The 21014-nt window shown below is 42.3% G+C and overlaps 1 protein-coding gene across 4 annotated transcripts in view; it reads left to right on the plus strand.

Annotated features, from left to right (window-relative positions):
• Adamtsl3 (ADAMTS like 3) overlaps positions 1 to 21014 on the plus strand; it is a 276839-nt gene that overhangs the window by 245385 nt on the left and 10440 nt on the right. For 3 of the 4 annotated variants that reach the window (XM_021210057.1, XM_029532345.1, XM_029532353.1), the window contains 4 exons: positions 10421 to 10603; positions 13099 to 13215; positions 17108 to 17291; positions 18690 to 18894. In XM_021210057.1, coding sequence (XP_021065716.1) covers positions 10421 to 10603; positions 13099 to 13215; positions 17108 to 17291; positions 18690 to 18894 — 689 coding nt within the window. The remainder of the gene's footprint in view (positions 1 to 10420; positions 10604 to 13098; positions 13216 to 17107; positions 17292 to 18689; positions 18895 to 21014) is intronic. The other variant, XM_029532349.1, reaches the window with a different exon arrangement.

A 21014-nucleotide genomic window follows, 5' to 3' on the forward strand; every position in this document is an offset into this window, starting at 1 on the left:
CATCACTGGGAAGAGAGGCCCCTAGGTCTTGCAAACTTTATATGCCCTAGTACAGGGGAACGTCAGGGCCAAGAAGTAGGAGTGGGTGAGTAGGGAAGTAGGGCGGGGGGAAGGTATAGGGAACTTTCGGGATAGCATTTGAAATGTAAATAAAGAAAATATCTAATAAAAAAAAAAGAAGAAGAAAAAAGAAAAAAATTTTAAAGAATTATTTTTCTTTTCTTTTCTTTTTTTTATGTGAATATATGTGTCCATGTGGTTGAGTGCTATGTGTGCGCAGGTCCCCACAAAGACCAGTAGAGGGTGTCTAGTCCTCTGGAGCTAGAATTATAGGTGCTTCTGAGATATCATTTGTAAGATACTGAGAACCAAGTTTGGGTTCTCTGGAAGAGCAGCTAGTGCTCTAAACTACAGAGCTATCTCTCCAGCTACAAGGGTCAGGTATTGTTGTCTGTTTGGTTTTTTGTTGTGGTCTTGTTTTAAATGTAATCAGTTAGTCTCGTTCTCTTTACTGGTGAGAGTTGAAGCTTTTACAAGTAAGGTTATTATTGAGAAATGGTTAGTAATTATTACAGCTTTTCTTGGCTTTTCTGGCTTGTTAATATTTGCTAACTTCCTTCTCCATATTAGTCTGAGGAGCTTATACTGGCTTACTGCGTTAGGCAAGGGAGATTCCCATCTTCTGCTTTACTCATCTTTTCCTGGAATACATTCATTCCTGTATGCTCGAGACGGTCTTTTTTATCCCATTCTGTGTACTAACCCTTTAACTGTCTTCCTCAGGGCTGGCTTGGAAGTCATGAGCCACTTGCCTTGAAGTGCTTTTCTTTCTCCACCACTTTTCAATGTATCTTTGCTGGATAAAGCAACAATCTTTGTTGGCAGTTGTTTGCTCTTAGGACTTGAACTGTACAGTTCTATGCCGTCCTGGCTTTTGTTAAGAGGTGTAATGCTATTCCGATGTGTTCTCTTTGCATATAAGTTGGTATCACCCATCCACTCTAATATGGACAGGGACACAGACACAGATGTGCATGCAACACAAGCATGCACGCACACATGAGCATGCAGGCAAATACACACACCAAGAGAGAGAGAGAGAGAGAGAGAGAGAGAGAGAGAGAGAGAGAGAGAGAGAATTGGCTCATTGAAAATATGAAAGACAGCATCTAGTACTGTGTTTAAAATGTCTATTTCTTTCTCTAGGAATTTGTGCTATGATTTCTCTGAGTGGATTTTCTATGCCTTCAGTCGTTGTCATTGCCCCAACTTGTGCTTCTATCCTAATTTGGTCTTTGCCTTAGTTAGGGATTCTATTGCTGTGATTAAACACCGTAACCAAAAGCAACTTGGAAAAGAAAGGGTTTGTTCTTCTACATCACATCACTGTTCTCCGTCAGGGCAGGAACTCAAACACGGCAGGAACCTGAGTGTACAAACTGATACAGAGACTGTGGAGGGGCAGCTTACAGACTTGCTTTCCATGGCTAGCTCAGCCTGCTTTCTTTATAGCACCCAGGACCACCAGTCCAGTGATGCCACTGCCCACAATGGGCTGGGCTCTTTTGAACAATCACGAATTAATAAAATGTCTTAGAGAATCACCTCCAGTCTGTCTTAAAGATGTAAATTTTTAATTAAGCTTCTTTCTTTTCTGATGGCACTAGCTAGTGTCAGGTTGATGTAAAAACCAGCCAGGACAGTCTCTGGACCTCATTGCTGGGCTCAGGCACAGCGGTCCTGTGCTGCTCATTTTTGAAAATTGATATTTGAACCTTGATTTTGTTCTTCTTCCCTGGTACTTTGTTTTGTATACTGTCTTGACATGCTTTTCATTTCCAGTATTTATATGACCTTTTGAAAATATTAATTCCCAGCCAGAGTTTTCCTTCCATGTTGTGGATTTGTCTGTCCATTTTTCTGACATCCTCCTCTCTGTTGCTCTTTCTACAGACTCTAGACTGATTTCATTTGCTTCTTCAGATCTCCTCTATTGTTTCTGACCATTTTCATTAGCAAACTTGAAATCTTCATCCAGCGCCTTGCCCATTTCAGTACTTTAGAATGCATTAGTTGAGGAGTTTGATTATTTTAGAGGCATGTGGCTTTGGTTTTTTTTTTTTTCATTATTTTTGTGCTTTGTGTCATTATATGTATATCTGTTAATCTGACTGTCTCTTCTGGATTTAGTTGGAGATCTTATTGACCAGCCTCCACTTATGGGCTCAGTCTTCAGTACCATTGCTCCATTAATGTCTGTATGGGTAGTTGCTGTATGAGTGCCTTAGTTAGGGTTTTATTGCTGTGAACAGACACCATGACCAAGGCAACTCTTATAGGACAACATTTAATTGGGGATGGCTTACAAATTTAGAGGTTCAGTTCCTTATCATCAAGGTGGGAGCATGGAAGCGTCCAGGCAGACATGATGCAGGAGGAGCTGAGAGTTCTACATCTTCATCTGAAGGCTGCTAGGAGAAGACTGGCTTCCAGGCAGCTAGACCCACCGTTACACACCTACTCCAAGAAATCCACACCTTCTAATAGTGCCACTCCCTGGACCAAGCATATACAAACCATCACAGTGTGTATAGATTAAGTAAAACAATCTCTTAATTTTGGAAACCATTTTTGCTTGTTTAACATTATAAATAGCAATAAAAGAAACATCCTTTTGTACAGAACTTTCTACATTTTGATGTTATTTTCTTATAAAACACAACAAAACTCAGCCAAATAAGTCATGAGAAAGTCAAAGGTTTTGTAGCTTTATAGGGTGTCAGAATGTGTACAATGTCTAATGCATCACTTCTAAAATGCACATCTAGAAAGTATAAGCTTATCGGCGGTGTGGGGTTAAGCCCTATACTTATGTTATTACCTTTGCTACCTATTGATAAAAAAAGTGGGGTAGAAAAGCAGTTCACAGAGGTTACATACATACTACTTAACCATCCATCCAGTGTATGCAAGCAATTGGTAGGAAATGTGGGCATCATTTAGACTGAATTTCCATGCTTGGTGTCCCAGGTGATGAGTGAGGATAGGGTGAGCCCTTCATGGATGGGATCATAGTCAGTTCAGAAGATTCGTATTATAAAATGTAAAGGTATTTCTTAATTTAAGTCTTTTCTGCTGAGGTTAAAATATTTTGGCATGTACCTAGGAATTTTGTTGTTAGCTTGCCAGATTATTAGCTTTCTATACTGGGTTGAATAATGCCTCTTTCAGAAAAGGATCTTGAGAAAATATTTGTGGTGATGCAGGATTATATGGGTAAATTCCTAAGATAGTCTCATCACCCCATTGACTCCCATTGTTCCCATTGCCTACTGGATTATATTATACATGATGATTCTGAGATGTCTCTAAAGTTACAGATCACTGTGATGAAAGAAAGAGTTGGAGCAGGGGAGAAAGGAAAGGAAGAAAGGGGAATGGGGGAAAACCATCTTTACCAAAATAAATTTACCTACATATTTTTATATGTGATTTTCAGAAGATTTAAAAATAAAATTTGAGGACTATCTGCTTATTCCTATTTTAATTTAATTCCTATTTCAATTTAGAAATCCATTTACAATCCTCAAAATATATAAAAGTATAGATGCAAGTAAAGTCTGTTTAAGATGACACTACTCAAAAATCTTCCTCCCACTGATTTTTGTTGTTATTGTTTTGTTGTTGTCATTGTTGTTTGTGGTTTTGGTGTTTTATTTTGCTTTGGCATATTGACCAGAATCTCCCTGTAGATCATAACATATACCCTCTGGATAAATATTCTTTTTTAAGGCAGCTTCTAAAAACTGGATAATAGTTTGTCTACCTACAGGCCAGTGTTAGGTGAATACGTTATCAAAATGCTATTCATGTGGCTGAGCCTTAGGAATACCCACTGTTTTCTGTGGAGGATTCTTCTCCCCATGCTCAACACTCAGAGTCAGTGGTCTACACAGTGTGTGCAGTAGCACATGTTCAATGTCATGTATGCACTACAGCATGCTCAGCAACAGCTCACTTCATTGTGTCCAGTTGGCACAAGCCCTGGACTTTGCATGTAATTCTTCAAAGAACTACTGGAGGGATCTAGCCTTGAGACAATACATGGACTAGTTGCCATGAACACATTGTAGCCTGTAGATGAAACCCAGGAGAACAATGTCCAGCAGCTCATAGACTATGCCAGCGATGCTGGCAGTGGGGAAGAACTGCCCGGTCCTTGAAGCAGAAGCCGAGTGTCCTGAGAGGTCAGGGTTGACCATCCCATGCAGAGGACTTGGTGGCATCCTCCTCCATGACACAAGAAAACTTTCAGAAAATTTTGGGTAAAGACTTTTACTTACAGAGTTGGAGGATGTATGCCATGGCCCAAATGATTTCCAAAGCCTCAGCTCAAGTTGCTGGGGGTACTGACGACACCAGTCTGTTGGCATCATTTCTAGAAAAAGAATGCTCATCAATAGCTCTTCAAGATAGTTCCACCAATGGTGAGAGCCATAGCTTTGTATTTGGAGTTCTGAGTGATAACCTCCATGATAACCAGGCCTTTCATTTCCAGAAAGGACAAAGGAGCATGCAGGTAGCTCTAAAGGATAGTCCTTAAATTTCTGCTGCCCGATTGGTCCTTCAATTGCAAACTTCCTTTTTGTAGTCACTTTAATGTCTTGTCTCAGATGCCAATGCTGTGTGTTCTTGCTTATCATTACATTCACTGGTGACAGCTCCGTTTGTTGTTGGCTACGCTGTATTCCATAAATCTCTTACCTTATATATTGACAGTGTCATTTCTTCATGAGTCCCTGGGGCAGACAATATTAGCTTAGGCCTTCATTTGTTCCAGAGGAGGGAGTAAAAAGACTCACAGAATATTGTGAAATCGCTGGAAGAAACAACAGATAACAGAAACGCTCAGCGATGTTATGTGTTTACGTAAAGGGCTGGCATTGTAGAACAGTCTGTAGAAGCCAAGGATTTTATAGTGTGGAGTAGCTCATGGCCTTTCAAGGATGGAGGAAATTTGTTTTTTAAACACTGACTACTTTAAAGACACCCTTGAGGTGCAGACTCTGTGCAGTACATGTTTCACAGCCTCTAAAGGGCTGAACTTTTCCCACAACATTCACCTTCCAAAAGCGATTTCAGAGTTGTGGAAACAGACTGCCAGATATTTCAGAGCTGTGAGTCTTGTGGGAATGCCTGTCTTGGAGGTTAGACAAGTAAGTTTAAGTCAGTTCTGACATGTCAGACCTATCTACACAGAGTAGACATTTGTAGTTTTGAAAGCCTGCAAAGTGTGGTAGTGTGGGGAATCCTGCCTGCTTCCTCTGGTTTCTCCGATCCTTTGAAAACATCGGCAAATATCATGTGTTTAGGTACTAAGTCCCGTCGTTGTCTTCTTAGCAATCGGGCTTTTGTCTCTGCACATCTAAAGCCTCGCTGCATAGAGCACTGCTCTGCAGTGTTCCTAGCAGCTGTAGCCTTCCACTGACTGCAGACTCAGCATCATGCAGCATCCTCTGCTTATCCTACAGAGGCTTCGGCCCAAGTGTGTTTGTCTCTGAGCTATGCAGTTCCAGAGTTTGGACATTGCAGAACCTTCGAGATCTACTTTCTGACTGAACTGGGCCTCCTTGGTTTTAGCTACGGAATTAATCTGTCCAGACTCTTCTGCCCCCACCAATCACAGGCAGAGCAGGACGCTGGGGCTGCTTTCCACTACCAAGGTAGTTGTCAGCACCAACAGCTTGAAAATGGAAGTTGAAGATCTTCGGGTGAGGCAGTGACCCACCCCCTGGCTATCTCTGTTCCTGGCTCTCCTCTGCTCTAATCATTTGGATTGCAGTAACAATTTGAAATTCTCTCTCTGGTATATTTCTCTTCCCTATAAAGATGGTGCTCAGGGCTTCCTAAGCACTCTGAAGGGAAAGGCTTTGTCCTCTTTAGAGAGCCAGACTTATTAATATTGGGTCCCTAAGAACTTCTCTGACTTCTCACGTGTTCTTTTGCTTTAACAAGCTTCCTGTGGGTAGGACACCTGAGGTGAGTGAATCTGGCTGTTTTTTTCCAGGGACTCTGTGCTAATTCAGAGGTTGTTGGCTGGAACCACATCAGATTGCTGAAGGAAAAAGAACTGTTTGGAAGGAATCCTGACTTACTCTCTTGAAAGTCAGTCTTCAGTGTCCCAACTTCATTCCAATCCAGTGTTGGGAAGAGCACTGTTAATATGTATTCCTTGGGAAAGGTTCTTAACTACTCAAGGATTTGCAATCTATCATACTCATTAGGAATTAGGAGTTAGGTTTAAGTGTATGAGGCTGGGGGAGATACAGATATTTATTTGACAGTGCCTGCTACTGAAATTATTACTCAGCATTAATTGATAAACACTGACAAGGAAATTAGATAAGAATGTAAATACTGAGTGATATAAAATTAGAACCCTCTCAAATGATTTATTTGCCTTAAAGAAATAAGATGTAGTCTTCCTACGCCTCATTTCTTTTAAAAGATTTATTTTCATTTATGTGTAAGTGTCGTGAATAGCTGTATATGTGTACATATGTACAGGGGTCCTCGGAGGCCAGAAGAGGGCAGAAGACTCATGAAGCTAGTGTTATGGGCAGTTGTGAGCTGCTAGACATGAGTGCTGCGAACTGAACTCAGGTTCCCTGGAAAAGCAACAAATGCTTTGACCCACTGAGCCATCTCTCTTGACCGGTACTGTTGCTTTTAAAAATAAATCTGAAAACCTACCAAAATTAAGTCATCTAGTAGGATGATGGAAACAAGATAAATAAGCTTCATAACTTCCTTCAAGTGAGAGCAATCAAGATATATATATTATACATATATGTATGTATATTATATGTATATGTATATAATATTATATATATGTGTGTGTGTGTGTGTGTGTGTGTGTGTACCTATTTGTACATATGGTCTTGTTTGCTATCACAACCAAACCCGCCAGTGACTGTAAGCTGCTTAGGAGAGAATTTATTAAGAAATTATTAAGAAATGCAGGAGAACTACCTGGTTAAGAGATGTTCTGAATCTAATTATGTGGCTCTGAAATTTGCTTTATGTATTTAATATCTGTGGCCCTAGGAAAGTTAGACTATTCTACATATATGTATATAGGAAAAGCTAAAATATATACATGCCCATGTCATGAGCACCCTCTGGCTGTTTAGGATAAGCCTACTTTCCCCAACACAATGTAACTAACGTTTATTGAGGTATTCATTTTCAATTGCTGCTATAGATTCCTATAAACTAACAAGCTGAAGACAACACTAATTTATTATTGTGCAGTTCTATAGATCAATCAGTAGACTGTGGCTGAACTGACTGCACTATCTAGAGGGGCAAAGGTCAGATGAAGGTGTTGTTGAGGGCTAATTACTATCTGGAGACTTGAGATATACCTCCCTCCTTTTTGGCAGAAGTTAGCTCCTACTCATTGCCAGACTCAAGGGCCCACTTGCTTATTACTGTCAGCTGGAAGTAACTCCCAGATTTTAGAGGCCACCTGCATTTTTTGGCTCTTGGATCCCTTCATTTCAAAAGCACCAGTGGAGGACCATGTCCCACATACATGATCGAGCTCCCTGAATGCTTCTTCAGCCTCATCTATCCTACGCCACCATGTTTTACATCACATACCACTCCTGTTCCACTTTTCTGATGTTCAGGACTCATAGGATTGAATTGGTCCATCCAGATATAAGCATCTCATTTTAAAGTCCTCTAACTTGTAAACTTAGTCATATCTGTAAAAGCCCTTCACACCAGCACTTACATGACATTTATTTGATTGTGCAGTCAGAGGTTGAGAATATTGAGGTAACAGCTTTAAATTCCCCCAGTCACACTTAGATCATTCAAAGCCACAGGATTAGAGATAAAATTCCCAAGAGCAACCAATTCAGACTCAGACTTGGGTTTCGGAGCCCTCGACCATTACACCTAAAAATGATAACATTCCTGCTCTTATTTCATATTCCGCTCACACTTAAGTCTGTGGAATCCAGTGTGGTGTCCAAAGTTAACAAAGCAATAAAGAGAATAAGAGCAGAACCTTCCTCCCCACCCAAGGAGCAGCTTTTACATCCTGTTCCCTCTTCTTTGAGAATGGATTTTTTTGAGAAGTCTTTTTTAAAAAAGAAAAAAAGAAAAGAAAAATAGATTCTTCTCTCACATAATACATCCTGGCCATAGTTTCCCCTCCCTCCACTCCTTCCAGCCCCACTTCCCCACACACCTCCCCACCCAGATCCACTCTCCCTCAGTTTCCCTTCAGAAAAGAGCAGGCCTCCAAGAGACAACCACCAACCATGACAAATCACGATACAGTCAGACGAGGCGACAGCCGTCACTTCGAAGCTAGACAAGGCAACTCAACAGGAGGGACAGAGTCTCAAATGCACAGACACACACCTGCTCACACTGGTAGGAGTCCCACAGATACATTAAGCGAGCAGCCATGACATCCATGCAGGAAACCCGGTGCACACCCTTACAAACCCTGTGCATGCTACTCCAGTCTCTGTGAGCCCATACGTGTCCTGCTCAGTTCATTTGGCGGGCTATGCTCTCCTGGTCTCCTGCATCCCTTCTTGTCCCTGCAATCTTTCCATCACCTAGTCCATTGGATTCCTCTAACTCCGAGGGGAGAGACACCATAGAGAACTCCAACTTAGACTTTCTCTCCACCTAATGTGTGGGTGACAACTGAACAAGGCACCAATGCCTCTCTGATGACAACGGAACAAGGCACCAATCTATGAGTATAGCAGAATATCACTAGAAATCACTTCATTGTGTTTTTGGTTTGGTTTGGTTTGGTTTGGTTTGGCCAGTTGTGTTCGGTTCTCTGGACTACCCTGGGTATTCCAGTAGTATAGGGGATAGGTTCCCTCTCATAGTGTGGATCTCAAGTTAAACTAAGAGTTGGTTGGCCACTCCCACAAGTTCTGTGCCACCATTGCCCCAGCACATCTTGCCAGCAGGACAGATTGTAGGTCAAAGAGCTTGTGGCTGAGTTGGTGGCCAGGTTTCTCCTTCAGTAGCCCGCAGAGGACCTTCTCACACCAAAGAGAATAAAACTTAGAGGTGAAGGCCCCAGGCAGGCACACCAGCTGGACCTCTCTATGTTCAATGAGCTGTATGGATGTTGTCCCTGGCTGTGAGGCCCTGCTGTCAGTTAGGGAGAGCAGCTCCCTGGGGCAAGGACAGGGAATTGTTTGTTTGTTTGTTTGTTTTGCTCCTTAGCACTATTTAAAAGTTAAAACAAGTTCCTTTAATACCCTGAATATGTGCTGTGTGTGTGTGTATATATGTGTGTGCATGTGTGTGGTCAGCACTTGTCTATGGATATCTATGGAAGCCCTAAGAGACTTGAATGAACATATTTTTATAGTGGACAGAATAGCTAATCCTGAATTCCAAGGCTTAGCAGAGTCCTTAGCTGTAAGATGGAGCATGCAATGACCACCTTCTAGGAAGGAGGAGTGCCTATAAGAGTGTGAAAATGCTACTAGGCTCTTGGGCTGTGCCTTCTGCCTACTGCAAGGTACTCTGCACATGTCATGGTAATAGTAATGAAATGACATTTTTTTCAGAAAGTCATTGCATGCTCTCCAACCCTGAGTGCTTTAGGAGGCGAGGCTAGCCCTCTAACCAGCAAGTAGTTCAGTCCCAGTGACTACCTGAGGCAGCCTTCACTCTTAAGTAGCAAGTAAAATTGTCCTGAGATTGGATCGCTAAACATAATGCTAAGACTCATCAAGATGTAGGTGAAGAAATTTTTTCAGCTCTTGCATCCTCCTCTGTATCCAGGCTCCTGTGATATTGCTTAAATCCTCTGCCTCGCTGACCCAGGCTCAAACTTAGCACTTCCTCTTGTTCTTTAAAATTACACTTTTTAATAAAGCTCAGTAATGAAAAAAATCTGTTTCTCCAAGGATAATATAAAAAAGAGAATGAATGCGCGTGCGCACACACACACACATGCATATACATATATGCGTATGTGTATGTGTATATGTATAATATTTTCCTAAGTCTTCTTGGTGACAACTCATTAGCAGGAATTCTCAGCTTCATCAACTCCTTCTTTTTAACTATTTTCCCATTGATTTGCCCAACTTCAAAGTCTCCATTCCCAGACTACAGCAATCCCACTGGCTCCTATCCCCTAACCTAATACATGAACAGATGAGGCGCCCCATGGACCAAAGCCTTTGCTGTGCCACGATTCCTCATACACATGCCATAAAAACAGAACCAGCCTTTTCCTATTAGCTACAATGTGCCACTTCCTGACTTGTGCTCCAAACACTAAATGGTATTTGTCTCATAGTTCTGTGGCCCTGTTCTTAAAGGAATTGCCTTTGTCATCTTTGTTTTTGTTCCAAAGGTGTCCCTCAGCCTAATGTAACTTGGTTGAAGAGAGGAGGATCTCTGAGTGACAATGTCTCCTTGCTTTTCAATGGGTCCCTGTTGTTGCAGAGTGCTTCCCTCGAAAATGAAGGAACCTACATTTGCACAGCCACCAATGCTCTTGGGAAAGCAGTGGCAACCTCTGGGCTCCGCTTGCTGGGTAAGTGTCCTAATTGTTCCCAATGTCTCCTGCAATGTGTAAAAAGCAGGGCCCAGAGTCGCTGACCCTGGAGTCAAAGTGTGGATGGCACGGGCATTTCAGAGTTCTTACCCCAGCCATCACTACCTACCTAAAGTCACTACCATACTGGCTCTTTCTTCAAAAGTTGGTGACTCCAAAGCTATTCTTCTGCCTAAGTGACATGCAATTTTCTGCCCAGAATTAGGACTTTTCATATGCTGCCTCTATGTCTTCTTAGCTCTCAACCATGATTGTGTACTATCTGAGGTCTGTTTTAGTCAATATGACTTCTGGTCCTGTGAAACACACATACACTGGAACATACATTCAGGCTCTATCTATCTATCCTCTCTCTCTCTCTCTCTCTCTCTCTCTCTCTCTCTCTCTCTCTCTCTCTCTGTGTGTGTGTGTGTGTGTGTGTGTGTGTGTGTGTGTGTGNTCTCTCTCTCTCTCTCTCTCTCTCTCTCTCTCTCTCTCTCTCTCTCTGTGTGTGTGTGTGTGTGTGTGTGTGTGTGTGTGTGTGTGTCTCTCTCTGTCTCTCTCTCTTTCCTCTTTGGGGCCTCCAGGCATATTTCTTTCTCTTTGAAAGAAACATCCCTCACTGTTTTTCTTACAAACACCAACCACCTGAATCCAGAAAGCCCCTGGAAGGCTTACCTACTACTTGAATACTTTGCCAAATTAAAAAGAAAGAAAGAAAGAAAGAAAGAAAGAAAGAAAGAAAGAAAGAAAGAAAGAAAGAAAGAAAGAGAGAGAGAGAAAGTCTATGATCTCTCTTTAATACCTGTCAGATCCTGACACACATTGCTTTCCAACAGTTCCTTCCTTCGAATCTTGTTCCCCAACCAAAATTATAGGCCCCTCAGAGGTAGGAAGCATCTGATATTTCCATTGCTTTGCTGAGGAAACAACACAGTATGAAGCATGGCAGTCGACCAAGTATAGAATAACTTTATAATGTTATGATGGGGAAGGCCATGCCAGAGTTTCTCAACACCTCAACCCAGTGACAAACACAGGATGTTGGACTGCTTTCTTTTTCCTCCTGGGTGTGACAGTTGGAGTTCATCAGTTCTTTTCAACAAAATGAGCTGTAAGATTCAACCAGTGACACTCGTTTCCTCTAGAGCTTGGAATCAGTTGAGAATATAGCACAGAAGTCAATGGTGGACACTGGAGATCATTTATCATCTCTTGTTCTCCAGCACCTAACCCAGGTGTGAGTGCTACATATGTTGGTTACTGAATGCAGTTGGACTACAGGAGGGTCCAGCGTGAGATTTAAGAGTCACATGACAGAGCTTTCCTCATGGCCTTCCCTGTTAGCAGTTAGGAGGCCTAGATACACAAAGAGATGCAGGTGCGCCAGCTGGAAGTCTGAATGGCTGACATGCAACACTGGCACTTGTTTATCATTTGGGATTTGGAGACAGTATGTTGCTAGGTAGCCAAGGCTGGCTGGCTCCAGACTCTTCATCTTACTGCCTCAGGACAATAGGAGTGGGCCACCCTTCTCTACTTAGAGCAAATATTTGCCTCTGTTAACTCTCCTAGCATTTAGAATAATGCAGAATGAAACATGGTTATTAGTGTTTTAATTTAGGAAACTGGAAAGTCACGGAGGAATTAAAGTCAAAATGTGTAGCATCCTTTGTCAGTTCTGTTCCTGGTGTCCTCCTGGTCTTGCAGGGTGGATGGGAATCTGTACAACTTCTCAATAAACCTCTGCAGGTACCTGAAGGCTTCAGAGTTGATAACTTTGGCAGCTCATTAAAGTTTTCCAGTACTGGAATGAATTCTTCATGTTCTCTTCAAAGGCCCTCAGCTAATTTTTCTTTCCTGCTTATACTGAGGCCTAGATCTGTAGAGTCGGCTCAGTTCTGCCCAGTTCCTTCCTCCTTTCAAGAATCCCAGTGAGTCAAGTAGCTCCCAAAGCTAGCCACTTATCTGAGGGACCAGTTATTAGCTCCTCTCCACTATCCATCAACCCTGAAACTCAAACTTTACAACCTTCCTAAAACCCTGTTCTCATCACCAGATGAGTCCCTCTGTGAACCACGGCTCATTCTCCTATTCCAGAGTTCCTGGAGCAGGGAGGATCTTGATCTAACCAACCTGCTTCTTCCGGTTCCTTTTCTAATAGTGATGAATGGATGTTTCTTTCTTTCTTGTAAGGAAAGCTGACCTTACCAGCATGCAGCAACACCACATTCTAGCAAAATACATAACTCTAAATATAAATACCCTTAACACCTCACTCGGAGACACACACACACACACACACACACACACACACACACACACACACACAGCACCTACTCCCCAGACCTGTATAAGGGCATCCATAAACACACATAACTCTGTTATTATGAAAGGTTCACTTCCTCTTCATAGCTGTCTTCAAGAACACTCCAACTGGAGTGAGAACTTGATGGCTTTTGATTGGTAAGATGTGCTACACGTTGTTTCCTCAGAACGAAGAGAACTGGGCAGTAAGGCTGCATTCCCTAAGACACAGAAAACAAGAGGTCTCCAGGCACCCAGAAGAAGAATAAACAGCAACAACTCAACAGGAAAGTCTCTGCCTCGAGGTCTGGAGCTCGGGCTTTTTGCATGTTTTCTTTCTGAGCCACGTATTTGTCTGTGGACAACCTCTATGCTTTTCTTATGGAACCTATACCCGGGCATTTACTTAGGTTTCTTACTTGGCCCTCAGCCTTTGGTAGTTCAATGTATTCCTTTCACAGTGGGACAGGTTTTTTAAATGAGGCTGCTCAGGGAACTCATATCCCTAATACGCATCAGTATTTGTGATGACAGAGATAACAATTTTCCAGTTTCACGACTTAGGTTTTGTCATCACCTAAGTAAATATCAACAGGAGGAGGTTTTTCAAGAGTTGTGGGATCAAGTCTTTCAGTTTTCTCTTCACACACAGATTTCCCATACATACCTACCTGCTACGCATTAGTACATGGTCAAAATAACAACACCGGGTGTTCCAAGCTTGAAAACAAGTGACCAAGGGGAGGAAGGTAAAGATAAGAAAATCAGGAAGGATAATTAGGAAAACTGGCAATGATCTCAGCTCCTTGTCACTCAAAAGTAAGTTGGGATGGCTGAGAACAAACAAGACTACTGTCGGGCCACATATTTTTATTATATAGAACAGTGAGATCTATGTCATTCGGGAATTTGAAATTTTGAGGATTTTCTCACAGAGGTACAATATGTCATATAGAATATCATCCCACATGTAGGGCATCTTGAAGGTGTGGTTTCTAAGAGCCTTACTTCCTGAGATACAAGGGAGAGGCTAGGAAGGGGAAATGATGTTAGGCTCTCCATGAACACTGCATCACATATTCCTGAGACCACTACGTAAGAAGAAATACTCAGGTGCTTCTTCTCTTTTAGATGCAATGCTACCATTATTACACAGTCAAATATTTAATTGTTGGGCATTTGGTGATATGTGATGAGTGTTTGTTCTCCCAGGACTGGGGGTCTACAGATGACTTAGTCTTACAGTCTAAGAGCAGAGCGCTCATGAACAAGTCTGAGGCAATGTAACGAGTATCGTGAGAAAAACATGGGCAAAGTGCAAGGGCGCTGCTGAAGAAGAGCCCAACCTGTTTCTGGAAATGTCACTTGGGTGTTTGTGCATGCCATGACACTTGTTCTGGGAAAAGAAAGAAGGGCACTCCAGTAAGAGAAACCGGAATGAGAGTAGACATTTCGATGTTGTATTGCCCTGGGCAAGAAGATCGCAAGAACCCCTGCAACTAATAAAATAGTAGATATTCATGAGGTCAGTGCTGCTGTAAGGATAAGCCTTGCTGTAGACAACTCTTGTCTTATTGGGACTAATTTACATCATTTTGGCACCTTGTACCCAGGATCAGAAACTAACCAAGGCAGAGGTGTATATAAACACTTAAATGTGCACACTGTAGAGTATGCCATCCCTTCAGTGACTAATTGGACGAGCATTTTATAGAGAATTACGTGTTAGGTTAACCCTTGTCACTTCAATGATTATGTGTGGCATATTCTGTCCTCATGTTGAGCAGGACAGTATATATGGATTGGACATTCTGGTAGGAAATATGAAGAGGAAATAAGTAAACAAGCAAATGTGCGTATTTCTTTGTAGTTAGTCACTAAGAGTGAAATGACCACAGCTATTGGGGTGTATAATATTTGGCGGTGACTAAGTTTGGAGATGGTAGTCGCAACAGGCCTTCTGGGGAGGCCTAGACCTAACAGGTGAGATGGAGCCCTCAGTGCAACAGGGTGATGAAGGAGTGTCCCCAGACAGGATACTCACCATGAATAGACTGACAAGAGACCAAAGGGAGGACACCGACAAAGCCCAACCTGGTGGAGCAAAGAGTTAACTTACAGGAGTGCGGGGAGGGCTATGTGCAGAAGTGGAGATGCCTCAAAGGCCTCTGTGGCACTGGAAACTCACACCAGCATGGTGGCAGTCATGACAGCTGGAACCTTGGAGCCCACTGCAGGACTTTCGGGCAGCCCAACAGGTCTCAGTGTCTCACAGACTGGTGTCAGTCTCCTTGGCAGACCTTGTTGTTTACATAGCCTTGGGGAAGGAGGAGTCTTATGTATCTGGTTGTTTTCAGAGACTTAAGTTCACTGAGCCTTGGAGGAAATTGCTACGCAAGGAGGAAACAGTGGAAAGATGCAAATCAAAACCAGGAGATTCAAGTTCAGGCCTACTAGAATAGCCAAAGACATGTACTAAATTCCAGCAAGCAATATTTCAGTTAAAGCCACCATGTGGTGGTGAGCTGAGACCACACTCGAAAACTGTTTGGTACTTTGTTGTTAAACATATATCTAGCCCAAAAATTCTACCCACAGGTTATTCATTCAAACACAATGAAACATGCTCACACACACACACACACATACACACACAGAGTTTGTACGTGGATATTCAGTCTTATTCACAATAGCTATTGACAGCAGAATGAAAGACTGTGGTATATTCAAAAACTGTGTAGTAAAAGAAGATATAATATTGATATTCCCAACAGTATGAGTGAATCCTGAAAATAATACACTAAGCAAAAAAGACACATACACAAGCCCAGAAGGAAGTGAAGTTAATGTATACTGAGAGTTAAAAAACCTGCAGATGCCTGGGAGAAGAAAGGGCTGACTAGACACTGAAGCTTTAATGGTGTTAAAAATATTCTGCATCTTACTGAGGATTATAGTTAAAGGAGTTCAGACAATTGTGATGCTCACAAAGTTGATACCTGAGCATTGTACACAAATTATACTTTATTAAAAGCCCACCATTTCAAAAGAGAAGTGCATGCATCCTGCCTGGCACTGAGATGTGGAGTTAGACATGCATGGCTTCCCGTCTCGCTGACACAAAACTGGGTAACTTAGTGTCATTCAACCTCCCTGGCTCTGTAAATAAAAATAAAATGAACAGCTTCATAACAGAACATGGAAGAGTCAATTAAAAAAAAATTTGGATTTTCAAGTGTCTAAGTCATCACCCATCCACCCCGGAAAGTATCAGTAAATGGCCATCTTGAAGAAACTGTCCTAAGTAAACTATACTTCTGAAACGACGACTAGAGATACAATTTATGGCTCTGCTCTGCAAATGATGCCATTTGCAAGTTAAGGTAAAAACTCAAAACTCAGAATGGAAAACAATAAGTTAAACCGTTCCATCCTGCGAGAGCTCGTGTGGACACAGCTGGTAGCTATCAATTATTCATGATTATTGCAGGGAAATTTGGTGCTCTCTGTGGCCATGCACAAGCCTGTCATCATAGTGTACTACCTCATCTTTTACCAGGGAAGGGTCGGCAGGGAAGGGTAACAGGAAAGCTGTGATTCCTGGGGCTGCCTGGCTTCTGCTTGTCTAAAGGAGGCCCCCACTCTCACCTTTCCAGATATTTCCAGAGTGAATTATTTATGCAGTTTTAGGACGGATGCGATGGAAAAGTAAGGGTTGGGACTCAGATGCATCTCACCTTACTGCTTAATCCCTGGTCCCTGGTCCCTGGTCCTCCTGCTAAATCATCTTCCATTTCTCTGCCTGACCTGGTTTTGGAAAATGGACAGCATTAGGGCATCCCCTGGAGAGGCCTTCCTCCCTGTCCCGCTGACTCTGTTTAGAGAATGCTGGAGAAAGGCTGACTGCTGGGTGCCTCCTCCCTTTCTCTTGCGTTTTTTTTCTGGTAGATCTAGCGGACTTATGATGGCCATTCCCCTGGCAATCCCATTCTGGCCTCTTTCAGGTCAGTGAGTACAATAGTGACTCGAAAGACAGTGAGCCTCATACTGTGCAATGGCTTTCTCTGCTCCTGCTACTTAAAATGCAGGCAGATAGCTAAGCACAGAACAACTTCCGGTGGCCTTCAATCCTGTTGCCTCCAGCTCATCATCCTTTCTATTTGGGCATGTTAGTGACATTTCCTTTCCTTTCTGCAGAGCATTTTTGGGAACCTGGTAACTGGACACACTGTTCTGCCACTTGTGGTCCCTTGGGAGTCCGGCTTCAGAGGCCCCGGTGTGCGATGGCCAGTGGGCAGGAAGTAAGTGAAGCCCTGTGTGGTCCTCACCGGAAGCCGCTGGCTGGGTATCAGTCCTGTAACGTCCGGGATTGCCCAGCACGGTATGTATGTGTAGTCACTTTCTCAACAGTACACTAGTTTTTGCTGGTTTTGAAAGGTACAATAGGGGCTGGCGAAATGGCTCAGTGGTGAAGAGCACCAGTTTTTCTTCCAGAGGACCCAGGTTTGATTTCCAGAACCCACATGGCAGCTCACCAGCATCTGAAAGTCCAGCCTCAGGGAATCTAATACCCTCTTCCGGCCTCTGCATACATCGTGCACACACATGGTAAACAGACATACATGCAAGCAAACCACCCAGACATGTCAAATAGTATAAAAACTTAAATTTTAAAAAAAGACATAGTAATTTGGACTGAGTAATAGTTCAGTAGCTGTACTCAGAGAAAGTGGCAATGTAAGCAGCACATAGCCTAGTAGAAAACTGACCAAATGTCTGTCTGTCTGTCTGTCTGTCTGTCTGTCTCTCTCTCTCTCTCTCTCACACACACACACACACACACACACACACACAAATGAACAGAGATATTTTTGTATTTTTTTAGTTCTGATCTATGGGACAGGCATGATACTTTCTGACAGGCCCTAATTTTCTGATTATAAACAAAGGAAATGGAGGGTTGGGAGCTGGAGATCCAGCTCAGCGATGAAGAGACTTGTTGCTCTTGCAGAGAACCTCATCTCAGTGCCCAGCACCTCCATCCATGGCCTCACAGCCTGTAACTCCAGCTCCAGGAAATCCAACACACTCTTATATCTTAGTGAGCACCTGTATACCCATAGCATGCACGCATATGCAAAGGCCCTAGGTTCAATCCCCAACAGTGTTACACACACACACACACACACACACACACACACACACACNACACACACACACACACACACACACTGATAAAAACGATAGATTTAAAAAAAATAGGAGAATCTTCCTGTTACATGGTTCCATTTCCTATACCAAAGTCCTCACAGTAGGTGGCTGCCCAGGCCTCAGAAGAGTGTGAGGAGCAGAGTCACTGTGCCAGGCTCTGTCATAGCTGCTTTGTAGCTTGTTCTTAAAACCTGTTGGTGCTGCAGGCCTTCTAGATACCATATCTTTTAGTAACTACTGTCATTTCTAAATGGAACATGTCACACTAAGAGTCACCCTTCAGAAAGCCTAAGTCTTATGACAGAGTCCACAGGGAACCTAACCTTTTGGGGTGTACATTGTCAACTCTCCACTATATCTTGCAGGTGGCGCACTCATCACTACATTGGTTCTTTCTACCTAGAGACATTGCTGTCCCTGGGGAGAGGGGAGGACGAAGACTGGGATTCGTCTATGCTGCCCTGTCCTGGAGAGACATGTGACTCCCTGACACCACCCTAGTGTTAGGATCAACACATCAGCCTTTTTATGACAGTCGTTACTAAGATCCTGTAGTTTTTGTTCCTAGGTGGTTTGCAAGTGTGTGGTCAGAGTGCTCGGTTTCTTGTGGTGAAGGATTTCACAATCGGCAAGTGACATGCAAGCAGACAAAAGCCAATGGGACTGTACAGGCGGTGTCCCCAAGGGCATGTGCTCCTAAAGACAGGCCTCTAGGGAGAAAACCATGTTCCATTCGTCCATGTGTTCAACAGGCCATCGACCCAGGAAACCAGGTAACCTTATGGTTGGCTGTGTTATCTGTAATCAGCAATTTGTTGCTAATGAACTTTAAAATTGTTTTAGAATGCCTAACTTAAAGTATTTGTTCAATGTTCAAATGAGAGATGTAATATTCTTGTATCACGTGGATGAGTTTGATGGGCTGTACTATATAAGGTAGTCCAGGCACAGAGACAAAGACTATTATCCCACTTATATGTGAATCTAATCAACCTCATAAGCTGTGAGTAGAACTTTGAAGTAGCTGAGTGACTAGGGATGGGAGGTGATTGTAAAGAGCACAAAGTTGTATAAGATAAATATGTTCTGATGAGCCAGTATGCAAATAAATATTTATACCTAACAGTGCTGTATTGTATACCTTAAAATACTGTTAATGGGCCACAGTTTCTCCCTTTTATTGAAAATAGATTTTTTTCCTCATATAATATATCCTAATTACAATTTCCTCTCCCTTTCAAGTTCCTCGCCACCTCCCCTCCCATCTGGACCCAACTCATTCCTGTCTCTCATTAGGAATCAAAATGCTTCTAGGGTATAATAATGTAATCCATACAAACTAATAAGATAAAACAAACGCTAACACATTGGAATAGGATGAAACAAACAGAAGGAACCGAGCCCAAGTAAAGACACAAGAAACAGACACAGTCTCAGAGACTTATTCATACACTCAGAAATCCCATTAAAACAAACAAAACAAAAAACAGGAAACCATAATATATACAACAAAGTTCTTGTAGGGTAAAAAGAAAACAATTAAATAATTAAAATATAAAATAAAATGAAAAAAAAGCAAAACCTAGACATGGCACTATGAGACAAGGAACCTCCAAAGAGAGCTTAGACATCCCTCCTTTTTCCTGGTCCTCACAGGTCACCCCATTCCTGCTGCCATTGATTCTCATAACCTGCCTTTCCTAGCCTGAAGGACTGTGTCTCCTGAACATGAGCCAAATTAACCCTTTCCTTACTTAAGTTGCTTCCTGTCAGTGGTTGATGTCACCTAACCACAGAGAACAATCCCCTTTAACAAATGCTGCAGGGTAACTGTGCACCCACAAAAAGACATGAAGCCACGCTCTCTGCTTACAGGGAATACCAACATCAAAAAATTCATCAAGGGCATTTAAGAGTCACTGCTATAAAATGTAGGGGGAAATAGACATGATTCTTCATACTGTAAGAAATGATATTTTACATACAACACCAATTATATAGACAAAACAAGAATGAATAACTTGAATCATATCAAAACTAAAACATCTATGCCACAATGGGTTTCTACCAAGACACTAACAGATAACCCATAGTGTAGGAAAAACATTTAAATGACACATCTCTGAAAAAGAACTTACATCTAAAATACATCTTAAAGGCCACCACTCAATAGTTAAAACACACACACACAATCTAATTAAAGCATGAGTGAGGGGTTTAAATAGACATCTCTTGACAAAGGCAATTAATGGCCAAGGAGGACATCAAAAGATGCTCATCATTAGTTTCTGCAGCACGGGCCTAAAAACAGTTTAACAAGAAAATGCATTGCAATGGGAAACACTGCCTGCTCTTTGTGCTTTCATAACTGTGGAGTCTAGGCATATATTCATGCCACACTTACTTAGCTTTAAAGTAGACATGAAACGAAATGACCCTAATCAGGGACATAACAGTTTGGTCAGTTGCAGAGGAACACTGTTGGAAATTAGGGTGGACCAGAGATTGTTCTGCTGTAGTGACTCCATTAGGAGACCTCTGCCCCATGTAAACCACCTGCGCTGGCAATTCCCACGTACAGGAGGAGTCAGACTCTCTCGTCTGTCCTACTTCCTGCATCATGTTAACTTGAATCATTTTGGGAGTTCTGAGATACAGATGTTCTTTCTTTAAAGACTTATTTATGTATTTTGCGTATATGAGTACACTGTCACTCTCTTCAGACACACTAGAAGGGGGCATCGGATCCCATTACAGATGGTTGTGAGCCACTATATAGTTGCTGGGAATTGAACTCAGGAATTCTGAAAGATCAGTCAGTGTGCTTAACCACTGAGCCATCTCTCCAGTCAGCCACAGATGTTTTTAAAGTCTCTTGATCTTCTCACAGCCT

Source organism: Mus pahari, chromosome 1 (genome assembly GCF_900095145.1).
Source record: "Mus pahari chromosome 1, PAHARI_EIJ_v1.1, whole genome shotgun sequence".
Classification (NCBI taxonomy): Eukaryota; Metazoa; Chordata; class Mammalia; order Rodentia; family Muridae; genus Mus; species Mus pahari.